The 18,828-nt window shown below is 49.3% G+C and overlaps 1 protein-coding gene across 1 annotated transcript in view; it reads right to left on the reverse strand.

The window, feature by feature from the left end:
• The window catches only part of LOC144597730 (pleckstrin homology domain-containing family G member 3-like), a 142,771-nt gene extending 124,297 nt beyond the window's left edge, over positions 1–18,474 (reverse strand). The window contains exon 1 of the mRNA XM_078407259.1: positions 18,389–18,474. Coding sequence (XP_078263385.1) covers positions 18,389–18,434 — 46 coding nt within the window. The 5' untranslated portion in view covers positions 18,435–18,474. The remainder of the gene's footprint in view (positions 1–18,388) is intronic.
• Positions 18,475–18,828: the final 354 nt, after the last annotated feature.

Genomic DNA, 18,828 nt, shown 5'->3' on the forward strand with positions numbered 1-18,828 from the left:
ATTGGGTTTAAAGTGCTTTGGGATATCCTGAAGCCATAGAAAGACGCTGTCGAAACACAAGCTCCTTTATTATTCTATAGGCTCGGAAACAAAAAGCTCGCAGACTCTTATTCCCCTGTGTCGCTGCAGGAGACTGAGCTGCGGCAAACCCTTGCCCGCACGCCCGCCAAGTTAAGCATCCATTAGCGTATCAGGCCAGGATGTGTCTGAGATGTGGGGCACTCTGGGGACAACCCAGTGCCTTCACGGTGAGCTGGGTAAAGTGTAGGATGGAACTGCAGATGCTGGTTTAAACTGAAGATAGACACAAAATGCTGGAGTAACTCAGCGGGACAGGCAGCATCTCTGGAGAGAAGGAATGGGTGATGTTTCAGGTCGAGACCCTTCTTACAGACTGATGTCAGGGGAGAGGGAGATACATAAACAAGGAAGTGTGAGGTGTGAAAACAGGACAAAGGGGATGACGATCAAGGAAAATGTAGAATAGCTCATTGTTAGCTGGAAGAAGCTAACGACAAAGCAAACAGAGATAAAAATGTAGTCGGGGACAGTAAGGCTGGTCAGTGGACTGGGAAGGGGGAGGGATGGAGAGAGAGGGAAAGCAAGAGTTACTTGAAGTTAGAGAAGTCAATGTTCATACCGCTGGGGGGGTAAGCTGTCCAAGCAAAATATGAGGTGCTGTTGGGTGGAGTGACTCCACCCTCCAAATGCTCAATCTCTCCCAAATCTCTGCCATATCCTAAGGTGTTAATATTGCTCGATTATGTCATGTGAAAATCCATTACTGATTCCACCATCTCCTCTACAGGCGAGAGATCATGTCCCACGAACCATGGACCGTGGAACGTTGATCCTTTCCCAAATTTCTAAATCACACCGTGCGCTTAATAAAGCCTAGAACTGGGCGCAAAAAAACCCATCAATTACGCAAAGCACCATTTTTCCCCTGTTTTTGCTAAATTGGCTCTTTACACTTTTACAAGTTAGAGCTACAGCGCAGGAACAGGCCTTTGGAGATACAGCGCGGACAGGCAGATCATTGGAACAAAAGCCAGAGATAATAACACAAGGTGTGAGCCTGGTTTTAAGGGCTATGAAGATTGACCTTAACGTGCTGGAGTAACTCAGCGGGTCAGGGAATATTGCTGGAGAAAAGGAGCAGGTGACGTTTTGGGTTGGTACTTTTTTTCAGATCTGTGAGGCCAGAGGGAAGGAGTAGCGGGGAGAGGGGGTGGAGGGGAGAAATAGGTGGGAGCCCAGGTGGGGCACAGAGGAGAGGAGGTAGTTTTAAGGGGGGGGGGGGTTTGGTTAATTAGAGGTTACCTAAATTGGAGAATTCAATGTTTAGATTTTTAGATTTAGAGATACAGTGCGGCAACAGGCCCTTCGGCCCACCCAGTCCGCGCCGCCCAGCGATCCCCGCATACTAACCTACACACACTAGGGACATTAAAACATTTTACCCAGCCAATTAACCTACATACCTGTATGTCTTTGGAGTGTGGGAGGAAACCGAAGATCTCGGAGAAAACCCACGCAGGTCACGGGGAGAACGTACAAACTCCGTACAGACATGTTCATACCACTGGGTTGTAAACTACGCCAACGGAATATGAGGTGCTGTTATTCCAGTTTGCGTGTGGCCGCACGTTGGCAATGGAAGAGGCCCAGGACAGAAAGGGCAGTATGGCAACGGGAAGGGGAGTTAAAATGGTTAGCAACCGGGAGATCCAGTAAGCCTTGGCAGACCGAGTGCAGGTGTTCAGCGAGACGCTCAATATCACTGGCTTAATATTCCTTTCAAGTATTCAATTTAGTTTAATAATGCTTTGCTGTAAGACCTTTTCTAAACACACCAGAGGAATCTAATTCAAATTTTCACACTGATTGTGAGAGATCGGGAATGCCAGGTACTAATACGCACGTCAACACTTGTTTACTGTTGTAGTGGAGTCAAAATAAACAGGATAATGGGCTAGCATTTACTTTAATGGGGCATCAAACAAACTGTGTGTCATCCTGTCCCCTGCTTTGAATTGCTCTGAGTGTGTATCACCTTTCTCAGTGGTCCCGAAGGATCAAGAATGACTTGCTTCTACTCCAGTTCTGACGAGGCTAGTATGGATCTCACAGTCTCTGCCGGGGATGGAGAAGAAGGATCTTGGCGGGACAGGCATGGATGGACAGGGTGGATGGACAGGGTGGATGGACAGGGTGGATGGACAGGGTGGATGGACAGGGTGGATGGACAGGGTGGATGGACAGGGTGGATGGACAGGGTGGATGGACAGGGTGGATGGACAGGGTGGATGGACAGGGTGGATGGACAGGCATGGATGGACAGGGTGGATGGACAGGGTGGATGGACAGGGTGGATGGACAGGCATGGATGGACAGGGTGGATGGACAGGCATGGATGGACAGGGTGGATGGACAGGGTGGATGGACAGGGTGGATGGACAGGGTGGATGGACAGGGTGGATGGACAGGGTGGATGGACAGGGTGGATGGACAGGGTGGATGGACAGGGTGGATGGACAGGCATGGATGGACAGGGTGGATGGACAGGGTGGATGGACAGGGTGGATGGACAGGGTGGATGGACAGGGTGGATGGACAGGGTGGATGGACAGGGTGGATGGACAGGCATGGATGGACAGGGTGGATGGACAGGGTGGATGGACAGGGTGGATGGACAGGCATGGATGGACAGGGTGGATGGTTAGGTGGATGGACAGGGTGGATGGACAGGGTGGATGGACAGGGTGGATGGACAGGCATGGATGGACAGGGTGGATGGACAGGCATGGATGGACAGGGTGGATGGACAGGGTGGATGGACAGGGTGGATGGTTAGGTGGATGGTCCCTCCTCTATTCATTCTGGGCTTCAATGAACTCCCTGATCAACGGGCTGGAGATACTCAACATCATCGTCCCGAATGTTGCCCCTCAGCTCCGAGCAGCCATGACCCAGAGATTCACACGTCACTGGGAGAGATGACTTCAAAGAAAATGTAGAAACAAAGAACTGCAGATGCTGCTTTATGTCAAAGATAAACACAAAGTGCTGGAGTAACTCAGCGTGTCAGACAGCATCTCTGGAGACAGATGATGGGAGACGTTTTGGGGCAGGACTGTTTCGGTTCCGGTCTGACGAGGGGTCCCGACCTGAAAAGCCACCCATCCTTTTTCTCCTGAGACGCTGCTTGACCCGCCGAGTTACTCCAGCACTTTGCGTCTACCATCAGCGAGAACATTTGTCGCCAACCTGGTAATCCCTTGCCATGGACAGAGATCAGAACGGAGTCCCTGCGTCGGGGGTCGTGTATCTGAAGAAGGGTCTCGACCCGAAACGTCCCCCATTCCTTCTCCCCAGAGATGCTGCCTGCCCCGCAGAGTTACTCCAGCTTTCTGTGTCTATCTTCGGTTTAAACCAGCATCTGCAGTTCCTTCTTACGCATTGTATCTGATTACTGCAGCTTCATTTCCAGGCTAGACACCAAATACTGGAGCGACGCAGCGGGACAGGCAGCATCTCTGGAGAGAAGGAATGGGGGACACCTCGGGTCGAGACCCTTCTTCAGACCATTCAGATTCATTTCCAGGATTATTGGCATGGGAGGCATTGCTCATATTGGTTTGCTAATCTTCCCGTTGGTCTCTCCGCAGTGTTTTGAAGATGATTTGTGCCGCCCATTGCCCGCATGGTGCAGCTAGATGACTGAAGGTGTGTCGCCATTGGTTGTGGAGTGTACGGAACTAAGGCAGGAATTGTCCCTGATTCAGGAGCGTGACTTCACTGCACGAGGAAAGGTGCAGCAGTGAAAAAGATCGAGGACTGTGGCGGACACAGCCTGACACTCGTCTCCAAGGAAATTGGGGTCATTAGACTTTTGAGATACAGCGCAGAAACAGGCCCTTCGGCCCTCCGAGTCCATGCCAACCAGCGCCCACCTCGTACACTAGCACTATCCTACACACGAGGGACAATCTACAATTTTTTACCAAAGCTAATTAACCTGCAAACTGTACATCGTTGGAGTGTGGGAGGAAACCGGAGCACCCAGAGGAAACCCACGCGGTCACAGGGAGAACGTACAAACTCCGTACAGGCTGCAACCAAGGTCAGGATCGAACCCGGGTCTCCGGCGCTGTAAGGCAGCAGCTCTACCGCACAATGCACCAAGTCATTGTGGATCTGTTGATTGAGATCACAGCTTGCGTGCCATCATGCGGCCAATGTAGGAGGGAGACAAATTTCTGTGGGCAGCCAGATTTAAGAAAAATGCTCCACCATCCCACTTGGCTGATGGAGTTGAAGGCATTTGCAAGGTCAAGCAAGCCCAAGGATGGTGGTTGACAGCATTTTGTGCATTTTTCTTGCAGTTATCGTGCAGTGAAGTCTGAAGAAGGGTCTCGACCTGAAACATCACCCATTCCTTCTCTCCAAGATGCTGCCTGGCCCGCTGAGTTACTCCAGCATTTTGTGATACCTTCGTGCAGTGAAGTCATTGTCTACTGTACCTCCAGACGGACAGAGTCCTCACTACGATAAGGGGAGCAGGTTTTTGACACTGGCACAGGCAGGCGAGGTGGGTTCCTGACGATAATTTTCCTGTTGCAGGGAGCGGGAGGATTTCTGCAGTTACTGGAGTTGTAACTGTCTCCTTTCTTGAAGGCGGTGTAAGAAAATAACTACAGATGCTGGTACAAATTGAAGGTATTTATTCATAAAATGCTGGAGTAACTCTGCAGGTCAGGCAGCATCTCAGGAGAGAAGGAATGGGTGACCTTTCTGGTCGCGACCCTTCTTCAGACCGATTCGGGTCGAGACCCTTCTTTCTTGAAGGCAGTCATAATCACAACATCTCTGGGTCTCCTCGAGACACAAAATTGCACATTCTGACTGAGACCCTGACTGCCGTGATTTAGAACGTAAACAAGAATACCGAGGCCTGGTTGTTTCTCAGTTGGCCTATAACCTTTGACCCGTTGCTGTATGACAGGGTTAAGAAGGTTCAGTGAACCACAGGCTCAACTTTGGTTGAGGATTTCTTTGAAGTGCTCCTGTGGCTGGCTCTTGACTGCCACTCCCTCCTTGATAAGCTCTCTCAGCCTCGTCTCCCGGCATATTTAGGTTGCTGATAGTGAAGACTTTGCTGAATCTTCGCTTTGGGATTAGCTCTGGCCCTGTCCAGGCAAGAGGATATAATGATGCCTCACAGCAGAGCAGCTATCTGTTGGACTGACCCCGACCGCCATCTCGATCAGCCTGGCCCCAAATCAACAGCGGCAACAAAAAATATCTCCATCAGAAATGAATAGACAGCCCAGTGCCGCATTAGTAGAGTTGCTGCCTGACAGCGCCAGGGACCCGGGTTCGATCCCAGCCTCGGGCGCTGTCTGTATGGGGTTTGTACGTTCTCCCTGTGACCGTGTGGGTTTTCTCCGGATGCTCCGGTTTCCTCCCACACTCCAAAGACTTGCAGCTTTGTAGGTTAATTGGCTCATGTAAATAGTCCTAAGTCTGTAGGACAGAACTAGTGTACGGGCGATTGCTGGTCGGCATGAACTCGGTGGGCCGAAGGGCCTGTTTCCACGCTGATTCTCCAAACCAAACCAAGAAGATCTTGAGGAACTCACAAAGAGAGTTGCCTTTGGACAGCACCTTGCTGACACCCTGGTGTTTCCCTAGCAACTGGAGTTACCGTGCCAACAGCCCTCAGACTGCTCCAAAGTCCATCATAGTTCGTAGGTTAGCAAGAAACCCAGGTGGAAACTATGAGGAGAAGTAGGAGATATTTTTCCATGAATGCAAATCATTTTCCTCGTCAATAAGGCAAGATCAACGTGGGGCAGTAATGTTCATGTCAACTCGTCCCACCAGTTCAACCAGGTTATGAACTGGGAACCGGAGCAAACAAGTGGTGAACGTCGCCCATTACCATGAAAAGGCAGCAATGGCTACCAGTTCAGTATCCGCATGTAGGAGACATTCCTGACGTGGTCTCAATATCCGACTACAGTTTTTGACCAAGAAGCGGCAAGTTTCCCATTAGGTCCAACCAAGCAAGTGGAAGTACAAGGGACAAATGGATAAGGAACAGGCATGATGTGCAATCGAGCACGCACATAGCAAAAACGGTGAAGCCACTGGATTGTCAGACCCACCACCGGCACTTGGCGGCGTGGTGACGCAGTGGTGGAGCTGCTGCCTTACAGTGCCGGTCCAACTACGGGTGCTGTCTGTACGGAGTTTGTACGTTCTCCCTGTAACCACGTGGGTTTTCTCCGGGTGCTCCGGTTTCCTCCCGCACTCCAAAGACATACAGGTTTGTGGGTTAACTGGCCTCTGTAAATTGTAAGTTGTACCTAGTATATAGGATAGTGCTGGTGTAGGGCTGGTGCGAACTTGGTGGGCCGAAGGGCCTGTTTCCTCTCTGTATCTCTAAACTACCTGACTCTGTCTACAGAAGGATCGATACATTTTGGTGTTTAAATGATGAAGGAACCAGCTGCTCTGGCTTCTAAGATGGGGAGGGGGGAAGGGGAGGGCAGCAGTCTCTAATCTCCCTGGTGGGAAGAACTGGTGCACAATTAACACCCTGACATCCAGCAGTCTTACAAACTGCACTCCCCAGACCCTCCGAACAGCTGCAGCCATTGAACAACCCACTCCACCCCCCACCTCCCAACCTAATCCACCCTGACCAGGAATGTTAACAACACCTCAGCAGGGATTAAGCTGTAAAACCAAAGTAATGTTGGCAGAGGCTGGGTGGAGAGTTCTTGTGTTACTGAGGGGATACGCCTCACAGAAAGAAAGTGCCTCCAATTATGCCCCCTCCCCCCCATCACCACAAACCGTAGGGTTTGATTAATCGGTTGAAATTTTGAAAGATACAGCATGGAAACCAGCCCTTTTGCCTACATTCCTGTAGACAGAGGGTGGTGAATCCGTCGAATTCATTGCCACACAAGGCTGTGCAGGCCAAGTCAATGGATATTTTTAAGGCAGAGAATGATAGATTCGTGATTAGTATGGGTGTCAGGGGTGATGGGGAGAAGGCAGGAGAATGGAGACAATTTGCAATAGGGGCACTGGCGACAATTTACAATTTTTACAGAAGGCAATTTACCTACAAATCTGTACGTCTTTGCAGTGGGGGAGGAGAAAACCTACGGGGAGAATGTACGAACTCCGTACAGACGGTACCCATAGTCAGGATGGACACTGGGTCTCTGGCGCTGTAAGGCAGCATCGCTGTCCTTGCACCTATCTATTCATATAAAAACCAGAGCACACAGAGGAAACCCATGCCGTCACAGGGAGAACCTGAAAACTCCACACAGGCAGCACCCGAGGTGAGGATTGAAGCCCTGTCTCTTATGCTGTGAGGCAGCGACTCCACTAGCTGTGCCACTGTGCTGCCCACGGAATGAGATTCCACAAAGTCCTCCACAATTGTAACATGCGTGATCTCCCCTCCATCTTCCCCAGGTTCTAGTTAGGCAATGCCTCACTGTAGAAAGAGCCAATGCTGCAACTACTGATATTGATATATATTAATGTTGATACTGCTTCTTCATTTGGGGGGGGGGGGGGGGGTGTTTGGTGGGTGGGTGTTTGGATCGAGCTGCCAGAGGAGGTAATTGATGCTGGTACTATCATGACGCTCACGCGACATTTAGTCAGGTACGTAGATAGGACAGGCTTAGTGGGATATGGGCCAAACGCAGGCAGGTGGGACTTGTGTGGATGGGACATGTTTGTCGGTGTGGGCAAGTTGGGCTGAAAGGCCTGTTTACACACTGCATCACTCTATGACTCTCCATGACTTTCTGTAGGAGATGGGTCGCTGGAATCACAGACTCGACTGCTGCCTTGGGAGTGGGAAGCCTGTCATCAGGATAGTGAGAGCCAGCAGGCCCAGGATGGCGTTTAGTCGGCTTGGGGTTACATTGTTTGCTGGGCCAGCCTTGGCCCCTGTCCCTCTGGAGGAAGCTGATGGCAAGGTGCTTCCACAGGCTGGGTAAACAAATACAGCAAAAGCCCAGGAAGCTTTCTGTTTAAAGGAAAACTGAACTCAAGCCACTTCTGCCCCGGTGAATGGGTGGCGGTGCAAAGGTCAGGCAGTTAAAGGGGCCAAGCCTGTCAAAAATGTTTGTTTGTTTAAAGCCAGGCCCATTTCTTTAAATGCATGGCTTGGATCTGTCAGCTGTGGCTTCGCAGTGAGAGAGGAGCAGTCAAACCCTCCACCAACGACTGACCCGCTGCAGACTGCAGGGGTACGTGCTGAGGGACGCACTGGAGCTCAGTGCAGCCAACACCAAGGCTCTGTGGGGTGGGGGAGGACCGCAGTCTAGGGTCCTTCTGCTGCTGGACATTGGGGGGGCAGGGTGTGGTGGAGACGCCCTCAAACCTGGATAGAGTGGATGTGGAGAGGATGTTTCCACTAGTGGGGGAGTCTAGGACTAGAGGTTACAGCCTCAGAATTAAAGGACGTTCCTTTAGGAAGGAGATGAGGAGGAATTTCTTTAGTCAAAGGGGTGGTGAACCTGTGGAATTCTTTGCCAAGGCCAAGTCAAAGGATATTTTTAAAGCTCTTATTGACAGATTCTTGATTAGTACGGGTGTCAGGGTTTATGAGGAGAAGGCAGGAGAATGGGGTTGAGAGGGAAAGATAAATCAGCTATGATTGAATGGCAGAGTAGACGATGAGCCAAATGGCCTAATTCAATTCCTAGAACTTGTGAAACGAAGGAAGGGATATCTATCATCAGGAGGCCACATGAGTGTCACATGTGCCAGGTATAGTCTGTGAATGTTACGAAATCCGACACTGATTCATGTATGTACGGTCTCTGAGAATGTCGGAAGACCGTTTCCACAGTTCTTATTTTGTCCATATTTTAAAATCTGAATAAAGTTTACTTTAATTTTTAGGAAAAAAATCCTCAGTAAAATAGGAATCGGCCTCTGTAAAAATGGCTTTCACAGTCCTCCACATTGTTTTGCAGGCAACCAGCTACAGTCACCATGGTAAGGCAGGGTAGACACAGAATGCTGGAGTAACTCAGCGGGACAGGCAGCATCTCTGGAGAGAAGGAATCGAGACCTGAAACGTCACCCATTCCTTCTCTCCAGCGATGCCGCCTGTCCCGCTGAGTTATTCCAGCATTTTGTGTCTTATCTTCGGTGTAAACCAATACCTGCAGTTCCTTCCTGCACATGGTAAGGAAGGAAATGCAGCAGCCAGAGTATGCAGCACAAGATTACACAAACAGCAACGTGTAAACAACAAAGTAATTTGGTTTTCAGTGACTCAGGCTAATAATATAGCCATCAACACCAAGGGAAACTTGCCTGCACTTCTTTGAACAAGGCCGTGATTTCCTTCGAGTTACAAGTTATAATCAAAATGTGGCCCCTCCAATGCAGGGTTCCCTCAGTGCAGCTCTGGGTGTGACAGCTTGGATGCTGTTTGGAGAGGACCATAGCCTCCCGACTCACTCACTGAGGAGCAGCTGATACCTTGTGGCAAGTGAATGAAAAGCTTCTCTCTCTGCCCAGGACTGACGTGTTTTTCTCTGGAATCCTGTGAATCAGGGCCATGGACTCAGAGTTTGCAGCAACAGTGCAGTCAATGTGCAGAGTAAACAGAGAGTGGAACGCACCTAAATACACCACGACTGACTGGAATCTACGCTCATCCCGACAGGGAGGAGGGTGTGTGCGCCTGCAGTGTGTGTGATTGTGTGTGTGCGTGAGTGTGTGTGTGTGTGTGTGCGTGTGTGCGTGTGTGCGTGCGTGCGTGCGTGCGTGTGTGTGCGTGAGTGTGTGTGTGTGTGTGCGTGTGTGCGCGATTGTGTGCGCGATTGTGTGTGTGTGTGTGTGAGTGTGTGTGTGTATGAGAGTGTGATTGTGAGTGTGATTGTGTGTTTGTGAGTATGTTTGTGTGTGTGTGTGTGTGTTTGTGAGTATGTTTGTGTGTGTGTGTGAGTGTGAGTGTGATTCTGAGTGTGATTGTGTGTTTGTGAGTATGTTTGTGTGTGAGTGTGTGTGTGTGTTTGTGAGTATGTTTGTGTGTGAGTGTGTGTGTGAGTGTGTGTGTGTGTGTGAGTGTGATTGTGAGTGTGCTTGTGTGTTTGTGAGTATGTTTGTGTGCGAGTGTGTGTGTGTGTGTGAGTGTGTGTGTGATTGTGATAGCGTGTGTGTGTATGTGATTGTGTTTGTGATTGTGTGTGTGTGTGTGTGCGCATGTGCGTGTGCAGGTGACAGTGTTTGTGAGCATGTACGTGTGCATGTGTCTGTCTGGAGAGAAAATTATGCAGAGAGAATGAAGGAGAAAAAACAATTTAATGAAAGACAGAGAGAAATGTGAAAGTGAGAGAATGTGTTAGAAAACACAAGAAAGAAAGGTGGGGGTTGGTGGTGGGGGGGGGGAGAGAGAGAGAGAGAGAGAGAGAGAGCGAGAGAGAGAGAGAGAGAGAGCGAGAGAGAGAGAGAGAGAGAGAGAGAGAGAGAGAGAGAGAGAGAGAGAGAGAGAGAGAGAGAGAGAGAGAGAGAGAGAGAGAGAGAGAGAGAGAGAGAGAGAGAGAGAGAGAGAGAGAGAGAGAGAGAGAGAGAGAGAGAGAGAGAAGTGGAGGGAGGGAGGGAGGGAGGGAGGGGGGCAGGTGGGGACGCAGCTGTATTTTTAACAAAATGATTTGGCAATATTTATTTGACAAATATTACATCAGGAATTACCGACCTTGAAAACAGGACCTTAATGAAACTGGTACATCTGCAACTATTCATTGACTAAATCAACTTGCATTGATGTGGTGCTTTTAACACAGCAAAACAGCCCCAAGGTGCTTCACAGGAGCACAGCTTATACAGAGCCAAAGGAGACACTGGGAAAGGAGACTATAAAGTTCAAAGAGGTCGGTTTCAAAGAGCTTTTAAACAGGGGTGGGACAAGTTCAGGGATTGAATTCGGTCTCTCGGGGCCCACAGCATTGGGAAGCACAGGCACCAGTGTGGGACTGAAGCAAACTGTGGGCACGCCGCAAGCTATAATTGGAGCAATGCAGAGACCTTTAAACGTTGCAAGTCTGAGGAAGATAAAGAGATAGGAACGGGACGAGACCTTGGCTGAACTTGCAGAGCAAACACAACATTAATTGTCGAATATTGAAAGGCCTGGATTGTGGATGTGGAGAGGATGTTTCCACTAGTGGGAGAGTCTAGGACCAGAGGGCACAGACTCAGTATAAAAAAGATGTGCCTTTAGAAAGGACACGAGGAGGAATTTCCTTTGTCAGAGAGTGGTGAACCTGTGGAATTCATTGCCACAGACAGCTGTGGAGACCAAGTCAATGGATATTTTTAAGGCGGAGATTGAGATTCTTGATTAGCACGGGTGTCAGGGGTTCAAGAGAGAGTTAGATTTAGCTCTTAGGGCTAAAGGAATCAAGGGATATGGGGAAAAAGCAGGAACGGGGTACTGATTTTAGATGATCAGCCATGACCACATTGAATGGCAGTGCTGGTTAGAATGGCCGAATGGCCTACTCCTGCACCTATTGTTCCATGTTTCTATGTTATGGGGAGAAGGCAGGAGAATGGAGCTGAGAGGGAAAGGTAGATTGGCCATGATTGAATGGCGGAGTGGACTAGATGGACCGAATAGCCTAATTCTGCTCCTAGAACTTGAATGTATGAAATTAGCGCAGGAGCCGGCAATATGGCCCCTGGCTCCTGCTTTGCCATTCCATAAGATCCCAGTCAATCGTTTATCTCAGTGTAACTTTCCTGCACTAATGACATACCCTCCATTTCTTTAACGCCTCCAAGCACATTGATCTCTGGCGTGAATATGCCGTGACTGAGTCTCCACACATCTTCGGTAGAAAATTCCAAAGATCCCCCACCAGTGGGTGAAGAAATTTATTCTCTTCGTCCTAAATGATTGACCGCTTACATATGACTCACAGTTACAGACACCCCAGTCAGGGGAAAGCTTAGCATCTACGCTTTCAAGCCCCATAATAATTTTGTATCTTTTGATGAGATTACTTTTCATTCTTCTGTAGTCAAGACAGCCACAGGCACAGATTGCTTAATTTGTCACCAGACAACTATCCCACCATTCCAGGTATCGATCTTCTTTTGCGGCATTATCCCAACTGTGTGGGGGACCTACAGACAATTCCCCCGCTCCCCCCCCCCCCACCACTGTCTCTGCCTCCTGCTGTTTCCGAGCTCCACCCAAACTGATTCAACCACTCCATTTCTTCAACTTTGGCCTTTCCTCCCTCGGCCTCATTCTTTAATATCACGACTTTGCAGCCTTCTTTTTTCCCATGTGCTCGTTCCTTCTACAAGTTAGCCAAGCAGGAATATTGCATTCCCAACCACATCCCTGCAGCAGGAAGAAGGGTCTCGACGCAAAACGTCACCCATTCCTTCTCTCCAGAGATGCTGCCTGTCCCGCTGAGTTACTCCAGCATTTTGTGTCTATCTTTGGTTGAAACCAGCATCTGCAGTTCCTTCCTACACGTTCCTGCACGTTCCTGCAATGCCTGCCAGTGCCGCCTGGTTCTGCTCTGTCATTAATTCACCCAACTTGTTACAGTGGTTACATGGATTTGGATTGTGAGCCAACACTTCTGTCCTCTGACCATTTGTCCCAAGTCGGCCTCTAATTGGAGACACGCTCGTTACGTTCACACACTTTGTGTCTTCACTTATTACCTAGTTTGTCGTCAGGTCTTTCTATTTAACTTTCAAAACTTGCCCTCACCTTTAACATTTAGCTTCGCCTTATTCTTAGTTCCCATTCTTAGTCCTTTGATTCTTTTACTCACAGTGACAGCGGGAGGCCGTTTGGCTTGTCAACTCCATGCTAGCTCTCAGGCAATCAATCCCATTATTCCCACTCCTCCTCTCCCTGTTTTCTTGGTCCCCACAATATTCCCCTCTCACACTGTCTTCCTCACAAGTTCCTCTCTTTCAACAGGTGGGACAGTGGCACAACAGCAGAGTTGTTGCCTTACAGCGCCAGAGGCCTGGGTTCGATCCTGACGAGGGTGCTGTCTGTACGGGGATTGTCCGTTCTCCCCGTGACCACGTGGGTTTTCTCCGGGTGCATCGGTTTCCTCCCACATTCCAAAGACTTGCGGGTTTATAGGTTAATTGGCTTCTGTAAATTGCCCCTCGTGTGCAGGATGCGAAAGCGGGATAACTTAGAACTAGTGTACAGGTGATCGATGGTCAACATGGACTCGGTGGGCCAAAGGGTTTTTTCCATGCTGCATCTCTGAACCAAACTAAACTGAAGAAGGGTCTCGACACACATAGGACACTGGTTCCAGCACGATTCAAGTGAAGCCTGCCTTAGTGAAAGGCCCACTGCCAGTACTGGAGCCAATGAACTGAAGCTCATTGTTTGCACACCTACATTTGATCTTATTCACCTTTACACTCAGGCATGCTCGGTGATAAAGGAGGTAAATTACTTGCTTGAAATGTGTATGGGGTCAAACAGGCTGCACAGCGACCCAGTGCAGTGTGAAGCAGACTCCACCTCCACTCATTTTGATTAGTATGAGTATCTGGGGTTATGGGGAGAAGGCAGGAAAATGGGGTTGAGAGGGAAAGATAGATCAGCCAAGATTCAATGGCGGAGTAGACTTGATGGGTCGAATTACCTAATTCTGCTCCGACAACTTTTGAACCTGAGCTTGAAATCCCCAATCTGGCATCTGACCCATTCCCAATTTAATTTAGATTTGAGGTATAGCATAGTAACAGGCCCTTCAGCCCACTGTGTCCACCATCGATCACCCGTACACTATTTCCATGTTATCCCACTCTCGCAAACCTACACACTAGGGACAATTCACCTACAAACCCGCACGTCTTTGGAATGTGGGAGGAAACCGGAGCACCTGGAAAAAACCCACGCTGTCACGGGGAGAACGTCCAAACTCCGTGCAGACGGCCAACTCCCCATGGTCAGGATCGAACATGGATCTCAGGTGCTGTGAGGCAGCAGCTCGACTGCTGTGCCACTGTGCTTGGCTACTTCACCTCCTCTCAGTGAAATCCCCATCCCTGAACTCTCAAATGTATTTTCCAACCCTATGCTCATCTTTATTTCTCTCTTCCTAACTACAAAGTTCCTTAAACCCCCTGTTTTGGCAAAGCATTTCATCACTAATCCTCTGTGGATCAGTTTCTTGGAATTATATTAAAGATGCTGCGTACGTGAAGAGTCCCGTCGCTAATTATTGACTTTCCCTTCGCCTCCACAGATGCCGCCCAACTTGCCAAGTTCCTCCAATTGTTTGAAGTCACTCTCAGTCTGAAGAAAGGTCTCGACCCAAAACTTCACCTATTCCTTCTCTCCAGAGATGCTGCCTGACCCGCTGAGTTACTCCAGCATTGTGTGAAATAAATACCCTCAGTCTGAAGAAGGGTCTCGACCCAAAACGTCACCCATTCTTTCTATCCAAAGATGCTGCCTGTCCCGCTGAGTTACTCCAGCATTTTGTGTCTATCTTCAGTGTAAACCAGCATCTGCAGTTCCTTCCTACACTATTTTTTGCCTATAAGCAAGTTCTGTTATTGAATGTATCGCCACACCACAACATATTAAACAGAGAGTTTAAACAGGGGCGGCACGGTAGCGCAGCGGTAGAGTTGCTGCTTTACAGCGAATGCAGCGCCGGAGACTCAGGTTCGATCCTGACTACGGGTGCTGCACTGTAAGGATTTTGTACGTTCTCCCCGTGACCTGCGTGGGTTTTCTCCGAGATCTTCGGTTTCCTCCCACACTCCAAAGACGTACAGGTATGTATGTTAATTGGCTGGGTAAATGTAAAAATTGTCCCTAGTGGGTATAGGATAGTGTTAATGTACGGGGATCGCTGGGCGGCACGGACTTGGAGGGCCGAAAAGGCCTGTTTCCGGCTGTATATATATGATGTGATATGATGATAAGCACATTATCACACAGGCCTGATACTGAATGTGGTGAACACATCACTGTGATATGGGGCTGGGACTAGGAAGACCAAAAACACCAATATCACAAGCTTGGGAGTGGGAGGATCAAACACACACCATCACAGGTGGTGCTTCCTGTCCCCGGCGTTGTGAAGGATGGGTCTGGGCCTGCTGTCACACCAGCCCCAGTCAGCTGGACATTGACTTAACATCTAACCTGACTGGGAAAGTTCCTCCAGAACAAAACCAACATCAAAGCCCCTTCCACCTGCACATGACCATCCCTGTCCAACATACACACACATACACACACACACACCAACACACACACACACACACAACCCCTCTTCCCCCACACAAAGCTCCAACCCCACCTCATCACCCCCCCCCTCACCACCCCTGTCCAACAGACACCCACCCACATACACACCCACACACACATACACACACATATACACACCCACACACACATACACACACACACACATCCACAAACACACATACACCCCCACACACACACACCAACACACACATGCACCCACCCACATGCACACACACGCACCAACACACACACGCACATACACACACACATACAAACACACACGTACACACACACACACACACAAGCACATACACACACACACTCGACCCCTCTTCCCCCACACAAAGCCTCCTCCAACCCCACCTCACCACCCCCCCTCACCACCCCTGTCCAACAGACACCCACCCACATACACACCCACACACACATACACACACATATACACACCCACACACCCACACACACACACACCAACACACACACGCACACATACACACACAAACACATACACCCACCCACATACACCCACCCACACATACACACACAAACATACACCCACCCACATACACCCACCCACACATACACACATACACCCACACACACTCACACCCACACACAGCCCCTCTCTGCCACGCAGAGCCCCCTCCAGCAGCTCTCCCACATCTCAGCCACAGGCCCTTCCCCACATCAGCACTGCCTATCTTCCCAAATCAGCCCAACATGTCCTATGTCCTCTCATAATCAACCCATTTCCCAACACCCTCCCAAATCAACCCAATGGAGTCATAGACTCATACAGCATGAAAAAAGGCCTTTCAGCCCGACTTGCCCACGCTGGCCAACATGCCCCATCCACACTGGTCCCATCTGTCTGCATTTGGCCTATATCCCTCTAAACGTATTCTATTCATGTACATGTCTAAATGTTTGTTAAATGTTGTTATTGTACCAGCCTCAATTACCTCCTCCACCCACCGCCCTTTGTGTGAAAAAGTTGCCCCTCAGGTTCCTATTAAATCTTTCCCCCTCCCTCACCTTAAACATATGTCCTTTGGTTCTTGGTTCCCCTACTCTGGATAAAAGACTGTGCATTTACCCTGTCTATTCCTCTCATGATCTTGTACACTTTTTTTTGTTTTACTTTTGGGGTGACCTTATTGAGGTGCACAATATTTTTCTTCGCATCCCTCCCCCTACCTCAATCAGCCTCACCTCCCAGTTATTTTCCAAAATATGTTCCAAATAACATAGTACGCTATTAAAACTGTCTTCTGGTTATTTCTCAACCGATGACTGATCACATGCCAGCCGCTTATTCAGCCTCTGCCCCTTTACTTCTTCTACCACCCCCAATGGCCACTGCCCATTTACATACCGCAGTTAGCACCCAGACTTAGATGAAGGGATTAAAAGTACCATTAGCAAATTTGCAGATGATACTAAGCTGGGGGGTAGCGTGAATTGTGAGGAAGATGCAATAAGGCTGCAGGGTGACTTGGACAGGTTGTGTGAGTGGGCGGATACATGGCAGATGCAGTTTAATGTAGATAAGTGTGAGGTTATTCACTTTGGAAGTAAGAATAGAAAGGCAGATTATTATCTGAATGGTGTCAAGTTAGGAAGAGGGGATGTTCAACGAGATCTGGGTGTCCTAGTGCATCAGTCACTGAAAGGAAGCATGCAGGTACAGCAGGCAGTGAAGAAAGCCAATGGAATGTTGGCCTTCGTAACAAGAGGAGTTGAGTATAGGAGCAAAGAGGTCCTTCTACAGTTGTACCGGGCCCTGGTGAGACCGCACCTGGAGTACTGTGTGCAGTTTTGGTCTCCAAATTTGAGGAAGGATATTCTTGCTATTGAGGGCGTGCAGCGTAGGTTCACTAGGTTAATTCCCGGAATGGCGGGACTGTCGTATGTCGAAAGGCTGGAGCAATTAGGCTTGTATACACTGGAATTTAGAAGGATGAGGGGGGATCTTATTGAAACATATAAGATAATTAGGGGATTGGACACATTAGAGGCAGGAAACATGTTCCCAATGTTGGGGGAGTCCAGAACAAGGGGCCACAGTTTTAGAACAGAGATGAGGAAGAACTTTTTCAGTCAGAGAGTGGTGAAGGTGTGGAATTCTCTGCCTCAGAAGGCAGTGGAGGCCAGTTCGTTGGATGCTTTCAAGAGAGAGCTGGATAGAGCTCTTAAGGATAGCGGAGTGAGGGGGTATGGGGAGAAGGCAGGAACGGGGTACTGATTGAGAGTGATCAGCCATGATCGCATTGAATGGCGGTGCTGGCTCGAAGGGCTGAATGGCCTACTCTTGCACCTATTGTCTATTGTCTATTGACTTGCCAACTGTGGAAAAGCTTCTTCACCTGATCATCACCCAGACAACCTCTCTGTGCTTTACAAGCTGCAATTGGCACTTTCAAGCCTCGCTGAAGAGTTAAATGCAGAGCGAATGAATTGAGCAAATAAAAAGTGGTGGACTAGCTGCAGCACAGTGACACGGCTGGTAGAGCAGCTGCCTCATAGTGCCAGAGACGTCACTTCGATCCTGACCGCAGGTGCTGTCTGTGTGGAGTTTGCACATTCTCCCTGTGACCGCGTGGGTTTCCTCCGGGTGTTCCAGCTTCCTCCCACAGCTCAAAGCCGTGCGGGTTTGCAGGCTATCTGGCCTCTGTGAATTGCCCCTAGTGTGTAGCATTGATGAGAAAGTGGGATAACATAGAACCGGTGTGAACGGGTGACTGATGGTCGGCGTGGACCCGGTGGGCCGAAGGGCCTCTTTCCATGCTGTATCTCGAAAACTAAAACTAAACTAGAGGCACCACAAGAAATAAAGAGGACGTTCTGCTATGCAACACAAAAGCAGCAGCTCATTATCTCCAAGTGACTGTTCCAAGTGTGGCTGTTAGTTTTCAGGTGGGAGCGTGATGTCTTACCCGCACAGCATGAAGAGATTACAGTGCGCAGAAGTTACAACTGTGCCAAAGGTGAAAGTCGTTACACACGATCGCCAAACAAGCTCATCGGGCAGTGCGCGGCCTTCACCCAAGGCTCGGCCATACTCACCTACCACCGCTGTAAGCCTGGGATTGTCCGGGAGCTGAGACCCCATTTATGTGGTCCATCGACAGCTGAAAGTACTGGCACCATCCGGGTACGGAAGTGTGGCCCCAGTCATTCTACTTGTGGCTGAGAAACCACCATTACCGACTTCATGTTGCAGCAAACACACTGGAAAAAAAGGAGCAACTCACGATAGAGCAGGATAGGGTTAACTGTCCTGATAAACCTCCTTGACATAGTAACAAATATCGGACCAATAGGAGTTATTTCCCAGCAACACTTGTTCTGCCTGCCATGAACTTGAAGCTGTCTCCTCCTCAATCACCATGGCGACTAGATATTTGGGTTCCTTGAGGCCTATTGTTTGCCGTCCATCCTGCGCTAAGTTGGCAGAAGCACACCTACTCCTACTCCTCTCAATGTCTCTGCTCTCAATGTCCCAG

This window comes from Rhinoraja longicauda, chromosome 10 (genome assembly GCF_053455715.1).
Source record: "Rhinoraja longicauda isolate Sanriku21f chromosome 10, sRhiLon1.1, whole genome shotgun sequence".
NCBI lineage: Eukaryota > Metazoa > Chordata > Chondrichthyes > Rajiformes > Arhynchobatidae > Rhinoraja > Rhinoraja longicauda.